Source organism: Thermobia domestica, chromosome 15 (assembly GCF_964235325.1).
Source record: "Thermobia domestica chromosome 15, izTheDome1.hap1.1, whole genome shotgun sequence".
NCBI lineage: Eukaryota > Metazoa > Arthropoda > Insecta > Zygentoma > Lepismatidae > Thermobia > Thermobia domestica.
In genome coordinates, this window is record NC_137468.1 from 126,191,002 (window position 1) to 126,211,901 (window position 20,900).

The following is a 20,900-nucleotide window of genomic DNA, read 5'->3' on the forward strand; positions in this document are numbered from 1 at the left end:
ACGTTTAGAATATTTTAAAAATATATTTTTTCGTAATATAAGAAATATTTTTCAGAAATGTTTTAAAAAGGTTTACTTAATTTTTTACAAAAGTATTTTGGTAATCTTCTCATATAACTTAAATGAAGCATTTCCGACCAATATTTTAGTATTATTTCCAGAATATTTTATCGAATTTTGAATATAAAACTTTAAAACAGGGAAAGGAAAATATATTAAAAATGAATAGAAAATGTTTTCCGTTATGTTTTGGAAAATATATTGTGTTTTTAGTGAACCACATTTTCTGATATATTATAGAAACATTTTTACATTGTTTTCAGAATATACTCTATCGTTACTGGAGAAAATATATTCCTTGTTATATCTGAGAAGTATTCCAAATATTTACCAGAAACATTTTCAAAAAATGTTTGGAAAACATTTTATCAAGTACAGGAAATACATTTTTAGAACGATAGCAGGAAAATAATGTAGCGAAAATTTTCACAAATTGTACTAGAAATATTGTGTTGAATGTAATGTAATATGTTTTTAATGTTGAGAGAGAAAATATTTTGGAAGCAATACTAAAAATGTTTTACATACATGATATAGAAAACAGGAGCGCATGTGGTCGGATTCCACGTTAATCAGTAGGTCTCGTACCATATAGCCTCACTGCTGAAAGAGACATTAAACTCAAAATCAACTCAACTCAATGAGGCGAGTTGTGACCATACTAGTATGTAGCTGCATTTGCACGCTTTTAAAACATGTATTATTGTGGATATCAAATTTGCAACTTAAATTTTCTAATATACTTACTTCAGGGTTACACAATTATTCTATATAGTTTGTTAATATTCCTCAGAAAACTTTTAGTTGTTGGCATTTGTTTACACAAATAATTCATGACAGAAGAGTGTGTGTGAATGTATAGTTATATTTGTGCGTGTGTGATGGTCAGTGAAAAACACACAAGTTATTTTGACAGTACAATGTAGCCACGTCGCGTTCAGTGCTTACCATTTTTCAGATGGAAGTTATCTCTTCCCTCTTAATATGTTTGGACAGCTCTGCGGGGAAGTCGTGGCTGGCGTTTCTTGATATTAAACGTTGCTTGCTTCATTAACGTGTCTCTGAATACAGAAATTAGCATCACTGACTCTCCATAGGACGTTTAGTCTTGGAGCCACTTTTCATACCGATTTGCGTTAATGCAACGCAAAAGTAGTGTTTCATTTGGCCGGCTTAGAAGTCACGCAGAGTTTGGTATAGTTGTGTTCACGACATAAAATGGGCTATTTATGTGTGCTGTGACATTTTCAGTTGAAACATAGGCTGATCCTGAAATACGAATTTAATTATTAGTGGAGATTGAGATACAATATAAAGGAATGTTCCTTGCCGGCCTGGCATCATTGGAATTTTCGTATGTTTCTGTGTCGTGCGTGTGTATTTTTTCAAATTTTAAAAATTTTATCCTGTGTTATGCAGGATTTATACTGTACCAATTATTATCCGGCGAAGTAAAGTACAGGAAAATAATGTATGAAGCTTAAATACTATCACGTTAAGTTGTGTGAAGCGAAGAGTTATCTAAAAGAAGGAATCATGTATTCTCCGACTTCTGATACGAGATCTATAGGGAAGTTAATGGATCGATTCAGAAGCTATGTAGGTACTGAAAATACTTTTCCGAATAGACCTATAGCCACAAAGCTAAATTTTGACGACACATTCGACCTTTTAAATAAAAGGAAAGGGGATAGTGATGGCCAAAGACAATTACGGAAAAAGAAAAAGGAAGAACCATTAGCAGAGGAAGGTAGGTATCGACGTTGGAGATATTTTCGATAAAGTATCTTGTGAGCATAAAGTGTAAAGTTAATGTAAACTGAAATGAGTGTGCAATGAGTCTGAGAAAGCAAACTATAGATTAGTCTATTCCGTGCAGTTTTACTATCTGGATCCATAGTGTATGCAGTAGTAGGAGTAGCAGTAGAAAGGTTAGAAGCTCCTACCCCCAGGGATTCGTTGGGTTCTGTTCTCAACATAAAATGGGCAAATTAAACACTTTCCAAAATTTTTCTGTACATTTTACAATGTGTGGATCCGTATAGTAAAACTGCACCGTCTTTTCTGTTCTAATTTGAGGTTCCTGATTGTAAGGGCCAGGCTTGGGTAATAAAATGTGGGGCCTATGTTTAGCAGAAGGGGTCCAGCTCTTTTCTCTAAAAAATGTTACAATTTTTGTAATTTCTGTTCACATTCGGTTAGTTTAGAGTACCTTAGGTTAGTTTACGTTAGTTTAGTTTAGTTTAGGTTAGGTTAGTCTATGTTAAATTAGTGTAAGGGTCCCGTATAATTTTTCAAAAAACTATAGAATTTCGCTTATTTCTACTAATATTACGTAAGTTAAGGTTAGCTTAAGTTAGTTTATGGTAGGTTAGGTTAAATTTGGTTACGTTATGTTACGTCGAAGTACTTGCATCATCCATTTCTCCTGTAAATTTTGTGTGTTTTACGTGCTTCTGGACCCCTTGTACTAAACATACTCCAAATGTGGGGTCAATTACATAAGGCGAGAATAAAATTAATCGTAATGTACAGGATAAATCTGGGATATAGTATACAACAGGTCCTCATCATTTCCCGAGGACTCACGAAGTTCAGTATTTTACGGATTATTCATTGAGGACCTAGGAACTTGAAAATGGGGTAACAAAGCGATTTTCATTTACTTATCGACTGAAACTTGTACATGACATACCACCATTTCTATACGTGGTGCAAGAGTTTGAACTATCCTCGAGTACGGTGCACTTTATGTGCGCCTCTGTAGTGCCCTTGTACTTTATATTTCACTGTGTGTGTGTGGGGGGAGAAGGGACTTGAACGCATATTGCATGTCTTGTGCTCGTGGATAGTTCTTACTGTTGCATTACGTACAAACGTGATGGTATTTCATGTAGAAGTTGTAATAGCACACATAAGAAACGCAGATCACGGTGTACTCATACTGCATATTCCAGTGTGAGTACAACATGATCTGGGTTTCTTATGTGTTCTATTACCACTTGGACATGACATACCACCATTTCTGTACGTGGTGCAAGAGTAAGAGCTATCCTCGAGTACGGAACACGATGAGGAGCTGTTGTATACTGACAACTTCTTAATTGCTTCTTATATGCGAGAATAAACCATTAAAATGTACAGGAGAAATATGTAAATTGTTCAATTTTTCAATATCACTCTTTACTCGCAGTCGCACCTACACTTTGCTGCCTCCTCTACCTTTACCCAAGATTTAAATCACTTGATTTTTTAAATAAAAATCGTTGATTTAAATCAAATTCCGAAATAATTTAAAGTGAAAATAATAAAGTCCCGTTTCTGTTCTGTTATTCCGATTTTATGGAAGATGATAATCATAATACAATGAGACTCAAATGTACAGTATGTACAGCTTTGAAAACAAGTGTCATGCAGAGGATGATTAGGGAAAATCCCGTTTTGAACGGGTAACAGGGCAATCCTGTTTTCTTCTCTTCGTAACATAGGGTTTATATTGTAAATCGTTAGCTATTCCAACGGGGGAATCACCATCGACATTTAAGACGAAGATTCTTTTGTGTGCGCGTCTATATATTTGTTCCCAGATAATACGGCGTATTTAGAAGTGTCCTATCCCTCTCCGATTTTTTTTTTTGTGTTTGTTGTTGTTTTGTTTAGACTTTATAACTTTAGGCAAAATTTATGTATTTCGTGCCGCAAGCTAGTTACAATTTCCTTTAAAATATGCCCCTGCCAAATATCAGTGACTTTGGAGGAAAAAAGTGTCACTTTAATAAGCGTTGCTGTACTTTTAACTTAACGCTTAAACTTTTAAATTATATCACCTATTTTTAGGTGATAGGATAAAATCTTTTATTATTCGATTGAAAAAGTACCAATAAAGCTTTTTACTTCGTTTTTTCAAGATTGAAGGAATTGTAGAGCACGTTACATATGCTTTCACTTCTCTCTGCGTCGAGACATAGGATGTGAGGACGTCATAAATTAAAAAAAAAAGATATTTTTTGTGCCTATTTTTATTATTTTTTGGCGGGCCTACATTTTGCATTCAGAATACTGAAATTCTGCACACTCGTTCAGTCACCCTTAGTATTTTTCAGTTGATTTCAGATCTCTGCGTGAAAACAGCGGGGTCCAGAAGGGCGAAAATGTATATATATATATATATATATATATATATATATATATATATATATATATATATATATATATATTTAACAAAAAATAGCTTTCTTCGCGGTTTCCCCGCCTAAGATGGAGACATATGAATGGTACCATCTGAAAGGCTGTTCTGTTCCGAAGAGAATGATGTACGAACCATGATCTTAGGATAAATAGGGATGTTTCAGTAAACTGTTACCTGAGATCATGTTTTATACGGAAATCTGGGGTATTCAGGGATATTATTTTTCGCGGGCTTACTTTTGTATCTAGAAGTTTGAAATTTTGAACACTCATTCACTTCACCCCTTAGTATTTTTCAGATTTGTTTCAGATTGTTGCCTTTAAACACAGGCGGTACAGAGGGGTAAAAAGTATTTAAAAAAAAAGGTGATATTTCTTAACAGAAAATCCGTTTTTTCGTGATTTTCCAGCCCCAGATAGCCTACACGATGGACACATTTGAATGGTACCGTTTGAAACTGTTTTATTCTAGGATAAATAAGATGTCTGAGGAAATTTTTATATTACATCCGTGTCATCTGGGGTATGGTGAGGATGTTCTTAGCTCATTGTTGAATATTTTTCCCGCCCTTATTATTCAAGATAGAAGCTTGAAATTTTATACACACATTTAGTACACCCTTAGTATTTAACAATTGATTTTGAGATCTGTGCGTTAACACAAGGGAGTCCAGAGGGGATCAAAATTTGAAAAAAAAAATCAGAAAAAATCCCGACATCTCTCAAAATTTTCCGCTTCAGGGACATGATAGGGAAAATGTGAGTGTTACCGTTTTAAAGGCTGTTCTATTCTGAAGAGAATGAGGTATGAACCATCATCCTAGGATAAATAGGGATGATGCTTGACTGAAAGTCTATAATTTACCAAAAAAAAAAAAAGCCATAATTTAAAGCTAAGAAACATTGTTTGGGATTGATATAGGTTAACGATTGGGGATTAATTCAAAATTCAACCCCAATACTTTCACTTAAATGGCATAATTGGCATTTAATACTAATTTGTAATGCTTTTTCTTCAGTTCGCGAGTTGTATTATACGAGGAGAAAGATTTGATTTAAATCCAAAAAATCGATTTAAATAAAAAAAATCATCAAAAATGATTTTTTTTAAAAAAATCATGATTTTTTTCAACCCTGCTTTGAATTACGTTTTAAAACTTACACGTCAGATTACGATTTTCATCTGATTATTTCATCCATATTCACATTCCTTATATTTTGATTACTTATATACATTCTTGAACAGAGTCAAATTTTAACTTTCCGGGATGAGCGCTGTAGTAATTTATGGCAGAACGAGCGGATGTATTTTTTGTAACAGTAGAGGTTATACAACTTGATTTTAATTTGTATTGTAATGTATTTGTTTTAGTTTACATTTACGTGGGAATGTACTATTTTAGGTCCGTATAGATTTGCAAAATTTACAAAAGGAGTACTAATTTTATTTCAGGAGAGCAGTGTGTAATTAACAGGGTTGGCTGGTTTAAACCAGCTGGTTTTTTCAAAAAAACCAACTGGTTTAAACCAAAAAAAAAAAAAAAAACGAAAAATGCTTTAAATCGTGTGAACTTCATGGTGACGTTTCCACATATCAAACCATCCGCATTACATTTATCTACTTTCCACCCTTTAATCAAGGGGTCCCGTGTTTAATTCTCGGTCGAACCACAACCCATCTTTCAAGTTTAAACCAAGTAGCGATTCGAGGTGTCCCTCTAAGCAGGAGTCCTCTCCGTGATAAACTTGGTATTTCATAAGGATGTTAAGCCTAAACATACGAAATGAAACCAAATGATATATTTCTACTTGAATGAATGCCTGTTGTTTTATAAAGAAGCCAAGGTTGCTTAAATATATTGATAGAAATTGCCAAATTTATCAAGTGCCTAGTAGCTTCCAACATCAGCTTGGATTTGACTTGGTTTTAATTTTATTGAATGATATATACATACCAAATTTGTAATTTAATACCTCAATTTTAGCGTAGTGATTATGATCCGTTGACCTTAAAATTTTACATACAGATACATGTAAAGTAATAACAGGATTTTCCTAATGGCTAAGGCGGGAGTTACCCGATTTATATATAATTCTAGGTATAATGTTTTTACTTGTGTAACTGTTTGTCTTTTTGTCCTTCTGAAATTACTCTTGACAATTATATTAACAAGTAGGACCATGTAAAGATCAGTACAACGTATTTTTATCAGAAGTCCTTCGTGAGTGAATCGGCAATCGCGGTTGTGACCAATTAGTCCCGGTTTCGTGTCCAAATGGACAATTTCTCTTGGATGTAAGTCGAGAAGCGGTTTGGATTCCGCTTTAAGCTTGTGACCCCTTCCAGCATAACCTTGTTGTTGCATAATAACACCAAGGGGAAACAAACTAATTTCTGTCCATATTTAATATGAATACATAGAGTAAATTATTTAAACCAAAAAACTGGTTTAAACAAAAAAAAAAAAGTTTACCCTCCCACCAAAAAAAAGTTTTTTTCAATAAAAACCATGGTTTTGGCCAACCCTGGTAATTAATAACAGTATATGATGATTTTAGTCTTTACGTAATCATTAGCTTACGCGCATACGCACCCTCGCTGACGCACTTATTCCTTACGGACGCAACTTCACACTGCCCCATTCCTTGTTGCGCTTCTGTCCTGACTCGGTTATGTAGCATTTGTAGTTTTTAGTGGCAACCACATACCCATGTTGGTTGGTGTTTATATCACAACCGTTTCAATGGCATTCCTTCGAACCCGTATTTACACCCGTAACAAGTAAGCCTTCCTAAAGTGTCTTTCGCCCAGTAATATAACTCTTCCCGTAAGAAATACTTTAGTTGCTGAGACTGAATTTACTGATCAAAGTTTTGAAATGTAATGAATTTGAGTATGTGGAGTTAGGACAGTACTTTATACTTTTACTTGTTATCTGGCGTATATTGTCTTTCACTTTGAGTTCTGTTATTATGCTGAATAAAATTAACAAGTCAAAATACAGATATAGGCGTAGTAACAATGCAGAACGGGCTGTTCTTTTTATTTTTTTTAATATATATATATATATATACAAGAAAGGGAATTTCCATAAGTGATGACAAATTATTGTTGTGTGTGATCTAGTTACGCATCGTGGTTTTAGTTGTTAATTATAGAAAAGCGTAGCGAATCTTCTACAATTCTACTCGATCGGCATTTGTTTATTTGTTTTTCGTTTGTTCAATGTTAATTATCGTAAAAGTTAAAATGAAAACGCGGCGTGTGTCTTTCTTCAACTGGCGGAAATAATTTTATTGCTTGGGGTTGTAAAACTTCAAATGAAACGTTTGTTTTATATCTTAACGCTTATGCCATGTAGTCTAAAGAAGACGTGGGGATCACGGTGGTTCATTTTTAGAATGCTTACTTCTGGTGCGTAGGGTAAGCAGGTCAGAATACTTCCTTGAAAATTCTTACATATTTATACAGAAAGCAAATTTAGGAAAATGATAATATTTATTATTATTATTATATTTTCAGTTTTAGCTGAAAGGTTAGAAACAGCGGAAATGGAACTAGATAGCTGTCATGCGAGGAACAAAGTGCTGGAATGCAACATTAGGGATCTTAAGACGTCGAAAGAAGAAATGGAATGTAAGCTGAAGCAAGAAAGACAAGCTCTAAAAATAGAAAGGGATCATGATAAAGAAAAGGTGAGTGAACTATGTATGTTCAGATAACGTTCCATAGTTATACTCTTTATGCTAAACGAGATGGATGAAGAATGAACATAAATAAATAAGAAATTACATTTTTGTACTCTTCCGCAGGGAATCGAACGTGAGACTACGTGCCCGAAATGCACACACACTAGTAACTAGATCAGCGGGCAGTACTATGTATTTTCAGATTACGATATTCATTTCTTCTTTTTGTATTAGAACAAGTGTAATTTGTCAGTTAATTACGTTACACAGATACAGTTTATTCAACTGAGTGTGAAATTGGGGGGTGGAGGGACTGTAGGCACGGTATTAAATAGTAGATCTCTCAATGCACCTAGTTCGATCCTAGAGTATGTGAGTTTATGATGGACAACGTGATAAGCGTGAATTTTCTTTCTTCCTTCACAGTTTCTTTTCACCAATTCTTTCATCAGTATCCCTAGTTCGATCCTAGAGTATGTGAGTTTATGATGGACAACCTGATGAGCGTGAGTTTTCTTTTCACCGATTCTTTCATCAATATCCCTAGTTCGATCCTAGGCTGTGTGAGTTTATGATGGACAACGTGATGAGCGTGAGTTTTCTTTTTCCCTCCACATTTTCTTTTCACCAATTCTTTCATCAGCATCCCTAGTTCGATCCTAGGCTGTGCGAGTTTATGATGAACAACGTGATGAGCGTGAGCCGCAGCTTGAGGCGTGAGCTTTGGCTAAAAGTGTAATAATTGGTTTCTTTCTTTACCAAAGTTTTACATTTAATTCACATAATAATGCCGAGTGAGCGTTAGCGAGTGGAGACGGGTTAGTGCCCCGCAGGGCACGTTGTTTTCTGTTTTTATTACAGCTAAATGGGAAGACGTTCCTGTGTTCTAGAAGATTGCAGCCTTCTTGGTTATGTCACTAACCGTTACAGTAAACAATATAACTTTCTCCACGTTTCTTTATATTAGTATATATCAGGGTTGGCAAAAACCATGGTTTTTATTGAAAAAAAAACGTTTTTTTGGTTTAAACCAGGTTTGTTTGGTTTAAATAATTTGCTCTATATATTCATATCATATATGGACAGAAATAAGTTTTTTTTTCATCCTGATGTTATTATGCAACAACCGGGTTATGCTGGAAGGGGTCACATAAGCTTAAAGCGGAATAAAAACCGCTTCTCGAGTTACATCCGAGAGAAATTGTCCTCCATTTGAACTCGGAACCAGGACTAATTGGCCACAAATGCGGTACGTCTGCCGACTCACTCACGAAGGAATCCTGATAAAAATACGTTGAACTGATCTTTACATGCTTCTTGATATAATTGTCAAGAGTAACTTCGGAAGAGCAAAAAGATAAACAGTTGCACAAGTAAAACTATTATAGAGAATTACATATGGACAATTTCTAAGTACTACGGAGTACAGAACTAACTTAGTTCAAGTTAGTTAACAATGACTTTTATTGGTCCAAATTAAAGAAATACAACGACCTAATTTGCATATCAGTAAGAAAAGTGAATAAAGATACGAATTATTTGAGTCCACTTTGGCTCAGACTCATTTATACATAAATAGATATCAAAAATAGTTCTCATTTCACTAAATGCCTCTCGTGGGGTCTGTATGACCCCACACACACACACACAAAGTACGGCATTTCAAAGTATTTTATCAATAGTAAACGTTGAAACGAAACAATATTTAGAATTTTTCTTTGATTGCAATTACATAACAATAATAACAACTACAAAAAAATCACAAACATTTATAAACTTAAAAAAAAAAAAAATTGCTTTTGTAGTATAATCTTTTTGAGTAATGAATGGGGAATTCAGGTCTGAATATAACACGAATAATATATGGGAGTGAAACGTTTAAACCAGCCAACCTTGGTTTAAACCAGCCAACCCTGGTATATATATATAGGGTGTAAAAAAATTTAAAGCATCAAACCTACAGAGGTGATTTGTCACATCAGAGCAAAGGAATAGTTCATATGGACCTGTGGTAAAAAGTCCATACTTTCGAAGCTATAGACTGTCGAAGACATAAGAAAATAAACTTTAAAAATCTATAGCTTCAGTGTGGGACCGAGCGCAGTCAAGGAAGACATCACTTAAGAACTAGTATGTGCCCTATTCAGTACCCATGTTTCAGAATTCTGTGGTGCTTGCGTATCAATGGACAGTTTATGAGCACTTCAACTTTTCTGAGTATTCCTCAACTGGCTCTATAAAAATTAATGTGTAAGTGCCGCAAGATTCTGAAATATGGATTTTTGGATAGGGCACGTACCACAGAATTCTGAAGCATGGGTACTGAATAGGGCACATACTAGCTCTTAAGTAATGTGTTGACTCGACTGGGATCGGTCTCACAGTAGTGGAACTCTGGACCTCTAAATTTCCTTTTCGCACGTTTTCGGCAGCCTGTAACTTAGACGTTTGACCACGGGTCCATATGAACTTTGTTTTTCTTTTCGTGTGCAGAGTAAGAATTAAATGATAACTTAGCTGCTGATAGTCGAATTTCGGTTAAAACTACGCTAGAAGTCGTGTAGCCGAATAGTAACCGAGTAGTACTCAGTGATACTACACTTTGCCTTTTCCTGGATTACTATAGTACGGAAGGTATAACGTCGTTGCTTTCCCGTGAAAACTTGTAGTGACGTTTATGGGGAGTTGCCAGCTTGGTTACACGTGGCTCGCTGAGCGCAGTGAATGGTGGCTGGTGATTTGCGATCCTCTTACCACACCCCCAGTGACGAGCAGGTCCAAGTGCGGGAAGCCAATGACGCTATACCTTCTGACCTTTAGTTACCAAGAAAATTGTCAAAAGGTGTTAACCAACTTACTTGGTTACATTAAGCAAAAGGAATAACAGCTGTACAGTTTTGCGGTAAAATCGTCTTTGTAATTGCTCATTGCACTTAATTATTGCCGGTACTTGGGCTGTTATAGACAATTAGTTATTTTAACCCCTCTTCCTTGGTTGCAGGACTCAGTTATTCAGGATAAATTAACACGTCTCAATTGATCTTTCTTTTCGAGTATCGAAATTCTTATATAATATTAAATTAGCTGCAGTATGGGATATTTCAAAGTAAATTTTTCTGGTCACAGTATGAAACATCCTCAGATATGCTAGTTGTCATTGTCGTGTATGCGATGCACTAACCAATTAAAGTAGTGTATACTAATTACGGCTCTCGATTAATTTAATCGTGTGGTTGGCGTAATCATAAATATATTCATCTTTATTAAAAATTAGTTGCTATATAGATGTATATGTAGTATATAAGCGAATTTTAAAGGGAAATGTAGACATAGTAACTCCCACAGGATTTTTTTACAGGGGGAAGTGGGCAAAATGACCGACATACAAGCAAAGACGCGGATACAAATACCTAGAACCACATAATATTTAATGTAAAAAAACAATTATTACAACTCACTGCTAACTTCACTAACTGTTGTGTGTGAATAAAATAATTTAGCATATTTTAATACTAATTAGGAAAATCCATTGCTAAAGCAAGTGCTCCCTGCAGCGGGCGGCTATGGTTACAGAATACAGTTTTAGTGTTATTGATACTTCGTAAGTGAAATCCTCATTTAGTTGGCTCGAGGAATCTAGAATACAATAGTGCTATGATAAAGAAAAGAGTAAGTTTTTATATTTTAGGTATGTTTTGTATTTGTAACCTGTTCTTCTTTCCGAAAGTATATTCTCCTTTAGAACAACTTAACTCTGTGCTTCAAAAGTGCAGAAGTACAACTCTTATGTAAATCAGGCGCAAATATAGGTATTGAAAATTGAAAGTAAAGATTACCATGAAAAAAAGCAATGATAGAACGACAGTGCGAAAAATACGAACCAACCAGTGCTAGATAGCCACTGAAAAGCACGAATATTATTAACAGAGTGAGCACAAGGGCGTAGCAGGATGAGCTTGGTGTGCTTCCGTATGGAGCGGGCATGTCAGCGACGGTGGATATGCACGTAACCGAGGGTAGTGTAAAAATTTTATATCCCATACAACTATGCCTTACATCTAATAGAGCTTTACTTTACTACTGTGGTTCTGCATCATCACTTTACATAATGCCTTGAGTTCATAATAGCTTCCTTACGGAGTACTATGCATTACGTTATACGTATTTCTACCTATGATAAATATTATAATAGATATAAGGTTCCGATATATAGTTAAATGTAAATTGCTATTGCAAAATGAATCAACATATAAATAACATAAATAATGGTTTGCGGCTTCCATTTCAACTCAGCCAAAAAAAAGTACCATCACCATCTCAGATATTGTTGAAACTTTTTTTATATAGCAACTAGACATGTTTTTTAAATGACCCGTATTTTTTGTTGTCGGAAAAGATTTTCCCTCCAAGTAATGGGCCATCAAAACGGGAAGTACAATTTACGAATTTTAGAGGACGTGGAAAATGGTAAACTTCGTAGCCTCATCATTCAGCTATGGAGACAGATAGTTATAATTCTTGTTGTGGTATGTACACTCATGACAAAAATTATTGTCGCATGTCTATAAATATGTTGTTGTAGGAATATAATTTGATAACGAATTCGTCCGGTATTTCTTATAATGTTAGTATGTGTATAATCGGGAAAGACGATGTATGTGGCAAATTTCATGTCAAAAGAGCAGTAAATAAGAACAATAAAACGAAAATAAAACTTTCTTGTCCATTTAGCAACATTTTGTTTTACTCATTCTAATTTTCGTGTTTGTAATTCTTTTCTTCTGAAATTTACTACGAATATTCATTTCCCGATTATACATGTAGTATCAGTATTAATAGTACCCTGCAAAATCATTATCAGATTATATTCTTACAAGAAGACAGTTACAGATATGCGACAATCATTTTGGACATGAGTGTACATAGGGATATAAATAAAATATATTTTATTATATGGTTTGCGCATGCGTATCTTTTGGTACATAAATTAACAAATGAACATAAGTTTATCTCTAAAGTCGAAGTTTGCGTCGAGCACTTCCGGTTCGAATTTTAAAATTCTATTTTACGGTTGGTAAGACCTAGTTACGCGCTTCTCGAAAAAAAAAAATTGTATTGCTTGTGTATGCAACCGTCTTGTCGCAAAAAAATTCGAGAAACCGTCAAATTTTCAAAAATCACCTTTCTCGAAATCACCATAATTTAAAATCCTGAAATGTTGTCAAATTGTTCAACTTTACATGAATAATAAACACCCCAAATAGCATTGTCGACCAATGCTTCATGAATGAACTACAGCCTCTTGAAGTTAGCGAAGTTTCATTAACTTCAATATCACCGTTGGCAACACTGAAAACAATGAAAGTGCAACAATTTGATGATGTTTGTGGTTCACATTCATTAAATAAAGAATAAAAATTTCTCCTGGCTCCTTTTTATTATTTTGATCAAAAAGGCTCTCTCAAATTATAAGATGAGCGTCCCCTTCTCCGTTTTCTTAAACCGATGTAACCTGAGGTGTAAATTACGATTACGAAACAAAGTTTCACTGATTTTTTCCACTCTGAAGTAATTATTTGCTTACTTAGTGTCTTCTTCGCTAATAGCATGTAACCATGGCAGATGCTCCAATAGGTGTAGGTGCACTCACAACTCGTAGCACGTTGTCGATAGTCACAAAACACTTATATTCTCTTCTCTTATTCTCTTCTGGAAACCTGTACCCTGTTGAAGGTGCATGTGGAAACAAAGAAAACATAATGAAATGAAATCTTGGGAGTTTTACGTCCCACGTTTATGCCGGTTAGGCTAAAGGAGACAGTGATTATGAGAAATGAGTGAAATGGCGGAATGAAGAAAGTGGGAGGAAACGAGAGAACCCCGAAAAACCCACCAGCATGGTGTTTGTACACCACAAAGTCCACACGGCGCGAGCTGGGATCGAACCAAGGACCCCAAGCACAAGAGGTGAACGCTCTACCACTGAGTCACCGCGCCTCCTGGAAACACAAAGAACACTGCAATTTCATGTAATATTTGATTTATTGATAATATTTCTGCTATCCATCAGTGGTTATTATATATGTATGTAACAAAAGTTAATTTTTGCAAATTTCTTAAATCTACACTTTGAATTGCAGAAGCTCGATTTTGGGGAAAGCATGAAGTTAGTCCATAGTGACCCGTTACTGCCATAAAAGCCAAAGATGACTTCGGTAAATACCAGTTACCGGTCGCACACTTTTTTTTTTTTTTTTTTTTTTAATTGTCGAATTCGGTTTTTGGCAACAAGACGAGAGTAATACCCGGAGTTGGTACTTGCACTATACTCACGAATTTTTTTGCTGGTTTAATACTGTGAATCTGTTTTTCGTTTTCCCGTGTTGCCACATTCTTATCTCCCCTCTCCGCAATACGTCGCAGAGACCCTTACCACGGCCGGTTTCACTGAAAAGCCACTGCTTTATCGGACCTGTCTGCATCTTGGACATCTGAAAGCAATTTTTAAAGTGGAATGCAGCACCATCAGAAATCACTGAAACGGTTTATTAAATTGTAGACACTTATTTTCACGTACTCGAACCTTTTTCTATAACGCGTATTTTCGCTTTTCTTCGAGTATTTTTAGAATCTTATTCATGGCTATGAGTACGAGCCGAATTGTGTGTTTTGTCATCGCTTATTACGGCAAAACTGTCAGTTGTTTCATAATAATATATCACTCCCGTAAAGGAGATTTGCTCGTTTCTCCAGTGATCACTATGAACTTCCCTTTGCAGAATAACAGTCCAATTTAAGCGAAGTCCACATGCAGTAAAATAGAATTTTTATCTTGAAATTTTACACGGTGCTTTTCGGTAGCATTTTTTTCCACTTTCATTGTTGCAAACTGTGACTTCAAAGTTAACGAAAGTTCGCTAACTTAAAAAGGCTGTAGTTCATTCATGAAGCATTGGTCGAGAATGCTATTTGGTGTGTTTATTATTCATGTACAGTTGAACCATCTGACAAATTTTAAGAATTTGAAATTATGATGTTTTCGAGAAAATGACGATTTTTGAAAATTTGACGATTTCTCGAATTTTTTGCGATAAAACGGTTGCACACAGAAGCGATACTTTTTTTTGGGGGGGGAGGGGAAGCGGGTAACTAGGTCTTACCAACCGTGAAAACATAATTTAAAATTCGAACCGAAAGTGCTCGAAAAAAAGCATAAACTTCGACTTTTCACATAAACTTGCGTTCATTTGTTAATTTATATACTTAAAGATACGCATGCGCAAACCAAACTATAATAAAATATAGTTTATTCATATCCCTATGTGCATACCACAACAAGAATTATAACTCTACATGTCTCCATTGCTGAATTGTGAGGCTCCGAATTTGACCATTTTCCACGTTTTTTACAATTCATGAATTGTACTCCCCGTCCTTGATGGCCCATTACTTGGTGGGAATTTTTTTTCAACAAAAAAAAAGTCCCTTAAAAACATGTCTAGTTCCTATTAAAAAAAAGTTTGAACAATATCTGAGATGGCGATGGTACAATTTTATTATTTATTTATTTATTTATTTACTTTTGCCTCAATTGGAACTCAGATATCTAATTTAAGTTAAAAACAATGTACATTTCTCATTAATTTTTAGTTACTATAAAGATGTGACTTAAAATTTGTAAAATACTGTACATATTTTAATTTTTTGCATTTTCCTTTTCTATAATAGATTATTAAAACACATGGTACAAAATGTAAGAAATGTTTATTAAGCACTGACCTGTTCCGAGAGAGAAAAAATGATTACGAGCTGGTTTTGGAATGAACATAGCTTTTCTGTATGCTATGTATTGGGTAGTTCAGGAAGTGAGTATTTATTGAATGTTTTATTATTATTATTCGATATGCCCATTAAACCATATAGTTGAGACTATTGTATTGATAGAAAGTTGAGACACTATAATAATAATAAATTTTCATAGAAATAGGCACTAACTATACATTTAAATAGGAAGAATGGGTCAAATAGAATTTACTGTAGGCAGCCAATGACACCCCAAAATAAACAAACTTCTGTTCTTTATAATATATCGAACGTAAAGGAACGACATTGGTTGATTTGGCGCTTTATTGATGCATTTCGAAGGAAAAAAGAGAAGCAGGAAACGAGACAATGCTTCAAGAAGACGATCCGCCCAAGAAAAGAAGAAAATTCCCGACGAGAGCTCACGTCGTGGTTCGGATTCCACGTTAATCAGTAGGTTCACGTTTTGTATAGCCTCGCTGTTCACGGGACGTTAAACTCAAAATCAACTGAACTGAAAGAAGAAAATATATTCAAGCTGATAAAAGAATTCGCCGTACAGAATTTTGAAACTATTGACATTGCAGAATAATGCTGGATTTGGCCCATAATTCCGTCATGGAATGTTAATGTCATGGTAATTGTAACATAAGACAAAGTAAATTATTCAATAGGTATATTAGATTTCACTGTTGTTTCCTTTCCAATTATCTGTGTTGCAAATACGTAGTAATAAGCAGTAATGCAGTGTAATGAATTGCTATGAAGTTATGAATATCCTTTACGTTAGAGATATTGTAAAAATAACTTCACAGAAGTTTACTTTGGGTAGTTGTAGGATGCCTACAGCAAATTTTATTTTAGCCCAATATAGATTCATGCTGAAAAAAATTTCTGCAGGTCATTGTCTCCGATTTTCCTGAAATTAGGATATATCATTCTAAAAACAAAATAATTATACCCATTTTTTTCTGCACTATACAAAAAAAAAAAAAAAAAGAACTAAATTAAGCATTTGTTGCAACTGAGACTTTCAGTGACTGTTTGCCATGGCATTTTAAAGAAAATGTGGATCAAATTTAACCTTTCCGAACTTCTTAATTTTAGGTTGTGCAGTTATTTTTTGAGTTTTAGTGATATTAATGCCTATTATTAAGGCTTTTAGTACGTAATCATCCGGTTTCTATTTTTGAAGTACATTATAACCCATTTAAGTAGATTAACCTATTTGGATATACGGCTTTGCGTCCAAACGTCTCGCGCCCAAACGTCCTGCTCCGGTATCACAGGGTGGTATAGGAGCAGAGGGCTGGTGTTATTTATCACTAGCCTTTAAGATATATCTATAAGTGAGCATAGTGAGAAGGACCACATATACTTCTACCTTATTAATTTATACAGTATGGCGCTAAATTCGGTGTACAAAAGCAGAGGGGTGACTCCTGAGAGTTAAAAAAAAAAATCCAATAAACATAGGGCGGAAACTCCATCGTTTATGTGTTATAGGCTGCTGAAATCATGAAAAAATGAACTTTAAAGGTTCATAGCTCCAAAACTATGGGACCTACCTTGGTCCGGTCAAGACTTCCCTATCCAAAAATGCGTGTTTCAGAATCCTAAGGTGCTTCCACAACAATGTTTATAGAGGGAGTTTGACTACGGGCCTATGATATAAAGTACTCTCCAACTACCTCCATAAAAATTGTTGCGTGAGTACCTTAGGATTCTAAAACATGTATTTTTGGATAGAGCACATATTAGTTCCTAAGTGAAGTCTTGACCCGACTTTGGTAGGTCCCATAGTTTTGGAGCTATGGACCTTTAGAATTGATTTTTTCATGTTTTCGGCAGCCTATAACACGTGAACGATGGGCTTCTCGCCCTAAGTTTATTGGAACTTTTTTGTTTGTTTTACTCTCAGAAAACACTCCTCTGCTTTTGTACGACGAATTTAGCGCCATACTGTAGGTATCGTTAAAAAAATGTAAATATTAAGCTAGGCTTAATCTGCACTTTTTAAAAAAAGTTTATATCTCTATTACTTTATGGCAGGCATGCATATAGCGGAGTTGGGATTTGGGCACCAGAGTCCAGCGGGCAAGCTCTGTGTCGGTTTTCTACATTATTTATTTACAAATACTGAACAAAAATTCAGAATAAATTAAATCTTTTAAAAGTTTTTTTCTTTTTAACTCTTTTTAAAGCGAGCTTATCTTCTTTATCTTTTAAGTCGAATATAAACCACCGAACGATTTCTGTATATGAACTCTGTCAAACTCGTAACCCAGCTGAGTTACTTTCCTTCCTTCGCTCAGTAATACTCATGCATCTACAGTTTCCATTTTCATCCTAAGTTAAGTTTATTGTGATCTGTAATATCATTATTTTAAGTTTGGATCATAGTTTCAATTCTATATTTACACTATAACTTTATTCAGCGTACCAAATTTGAGTGATAGTTATTAAGATATTTAGTATATAACTTCCAAAAGTATAGGAAACAATGTTTTAGTATTTTGGATAGTAAGATAAAAAAACCCGCATAAAACGCTTCAACCTTGATTCTGAGATTTATTTTCGTTTTTAAATTTTGTCACACATGCTACAAATAGTAATTTTACAACAATTGGTTTATTTTAGGAGTCCACTGTGTTTGGAGGCTATCAACCGAGATGATTTCAAGGTACGCCGCACACAGGTACTACATAGACGGTACCAAATTTGACCGTAAGTAAGGATGAATCCCAGAAAAAGGAAGAAAGTGTTGTGACTCACCTAGCATTTCAGTGTCTTTCTATGTGATAAACTATCATCAGCCTCCCATCATTAGCGCGCGGCTTGCTTAATTTGCAGATTCGACGAAAAACGTTTTATATATAGAGTGTTTGGCATAGAGACATTTAGTATAGGAAGCCCAAAGTTCGTAGCGTCAACATAACACCAATTTAAAAATATAGACTGAAGATCTAATTAATTCTTATTGACTGTGATTTTTTTATTGGCGTAGCTCGCTTCGTGTGATGTGTATGGTACTCATTTAAGCTAATTTGCGGGTATATTATGCTTAGTTTTAATTTATGGCAGTTAAATCACACTTCAGATTCTAAAGTAATGTGTAATATACCTATTTCGTATCGCTAAATATATTCTTAGATGAAGGTGACAGAGAACTTTTCAAGAAATAGTTTAACTTATTTTGTGTGTGTTGAGGGGAGGGGGGACGTAAGTAAACGCATGATTCTGCTGCTTGGTTTTCGGTGATTGGTACAGTCATCTTCTGAACTACAATACTAGGGTGTGGGGAAGAGTTTGTAAGGTGCAACTCTGTTCGAACTTTTCTTACAAAGTAAGTGTGTTTTTTTTATGTTAAATAAAACTTGTTAAAATTGATACACTGATGAGGTGTATATACATTTCAAACTATTATAATGTATGGTATGCAATTAGTAGACTTAAATTAATATAGACTTTTTGTTTATGTATTCACATTAAATATATTGTGTACTACAAATGTATACTTAATGTAAAATTTAATACATTTTTACTGTAATTATTCTCAATAAATCTACAGGATTTTATTTTATGTATTGTTTTTTAAAGGTTCATTCCTTTATTTGGCTTTCGGTTTATGTAATTATAAGTAATGTAGGATGGTGGAATTTTGATCATTTTAAGGATAATTTCTTTATTATATACGATAACTCAAAGAAATAATCGATTGTATATCGCATTAAATATTTACATGATATAAAATAAGTTATTTTCCCCATTTATCATGTATAAATCTTATCACCAGTGGGGTTCTGTAGTATAGACACTGGTTGTCCAAGTACTTCACAAGTTGTGGTATAGTCAATGCGGTCTGGTTGCTTGAGCACTGACTTCAGGAGTGGTAGAATGAATGACTATTCGGAAACAGTGAGTAGCCTAGTGGTTAATGCATCGACACGGTAAGTTGAAGTTACAGGTTCAAATCTTAGTCCAGTCTTGCATTTTCTTTCCTTTTGTAATTATGTACTTTAGCTTAGTAGACCTGATTTCTTTATACTCGAGTTATTTCATCATGATTTTCAACACAAGGACGACATGAACCACTCACATGTTGATAACTGGGATGTCTTCCTTGTGCTCTGTCATTTATTCTACGCACTACAATAGCTGTTTTAGTGTTGTGTAAAACATACAACGAAGAGCACAATTAAGACACCTCGACTGTGGACATCTGAGTGGTCCACGTCGTGCTTGTGTTAAGAGTCATGGTGCAATAAAATGGTTTCATGGTGATATGATCACGTTTTATAGTGATTCTTTATAAGAAAAACTCATTATATACACGTGTTTGTAAGTTTCGTATATTTTTAATACTTCTGTAAGAAACTGTACTATAGCATTTTTTTTTTTTTTAGTTCCATTAAGAATACTTTTCACAAAATGCATGTGATTTGTTCCGATTGTTATTGTTCCTCTATATCATTTTTCAATGAATATTGGCATAGATATAGAATGTGTGTCCGAGATAATTTAGTTTTCTTCACTTGTATTGCACAGTGCCCCCTGTGGTGTCGCCTTGTAATATTAAGGGATCCCGGGTACATGACAAAATATTTAGAAAATATTTTCTGTACATGATAGAAAATATTCAGAGAATATAAGGTAGACAAATCAAAAACATTTTCAAATTACTTTTCTTGGTGTTTTGTAGCAGTAGCAAATGATAAGAAAATATTAAACTAGTTTCAGACGAATTTGTGCTAACAAAGAAAATATTTACGATTTATTTTTCAAATAGCAATTGATATGTTTTTGATTTGTTATTGTATGTAGTTTCAGAACGTACTTAAAGTATTTTCTAACATTTTCTGGTTTTTGCAGAGAAATATTTTAAATTCTTTCTGAATATTTTTCCGTCATTACTACCATAACACCGACAGTTCGAAATATATTTCTTTCTTCAACCTATAAGTTAGAATACTAGAATTTATTTCAACAAATTTATGTGATGATAGAAGTTTCCGTGTGTTCTAAACCGGTTCCAACATACACAGACTTCTACCACTCCATCAATTTGTACAAATGAAATCCAGATATTTTAACTTACAAGAGTTGGAAAACTGTTCAGTATTGAAGAAAGAAATGTATTTCAAACTGTAGGTGTTATC

At 34.4% G+C, this 20,900-nt stretch overlaps 1 protein-coding gene across 3 annotated transcripts; it reads left to right on the forward strand.

Moving 5' to 3' along the window:
* The first annotated feature begins 1,019 nt into the window (after positions 1–1,019).
* Positions 1,020–19,319, forward strand: LOC145671223 (uncharacterized). Of its 3 annotated transcripts, XM_081740105.1 has the most exons (4): positions 1,086–1,810; positions 7,772–7,944; positions 15,667–15,803; positions 18,382–19,319. In XM_081740105.1, exons 1-3 carry the CDS (start codon positions 1,534–1,536, stop codon positions 15,760–15,762), a joined length of 546 nt encoding a protein of 181 aa, XP_081596231.1. In that variant the 5' UTR covers positions 1,086–1,533; the 3' UTR covers positions 15,763–15,803; positions 18,382–19,319. The 3 variants fall into 3 exon arrangements, with proteins under 3 accessions (XP_081596234.1, XP_081596233.1, XP_081596231.1); XM_081740108.1 differs by lacking the exon at positions 15,667–15,803 and having other exon boundaries at positions 1,020–1,810; XM_081740107.1 differs by lacking the exon at positions 18,382–19,319 and having other exon boundaries at positions 1,071–1,810; positions 15,667–15,804.
* The last annotated feature ends 1,581 nt before the right edge of the window (positions 19,320–20,900 follow it).

Excerpts from the sequence above, each read along its gene's own strand:
- LOC145671223 (XM_081740107.1), top strand. The coding sequence starts at position 1,534 with ATGAAGCTTAAATACTATCACGTTAAGTTGTGTGAAGCGAAGAGTTAT. Across the intron at positions 1,811-7,771 it reads AGAACCATTAGCAGAGGAAG|TTTTAGCTGAAAGGTTAGAA; the intron begins GTAGGTATCGAC and ends TTATATTTTCAG. Across the intron at positions 7,945-15,666 it reads GGGATCATGATAAAGAAAAG|ATTATTAAAACACATGGTAC; the intron begins GTGAGTGAACTA and ends TTTCTATAATAG.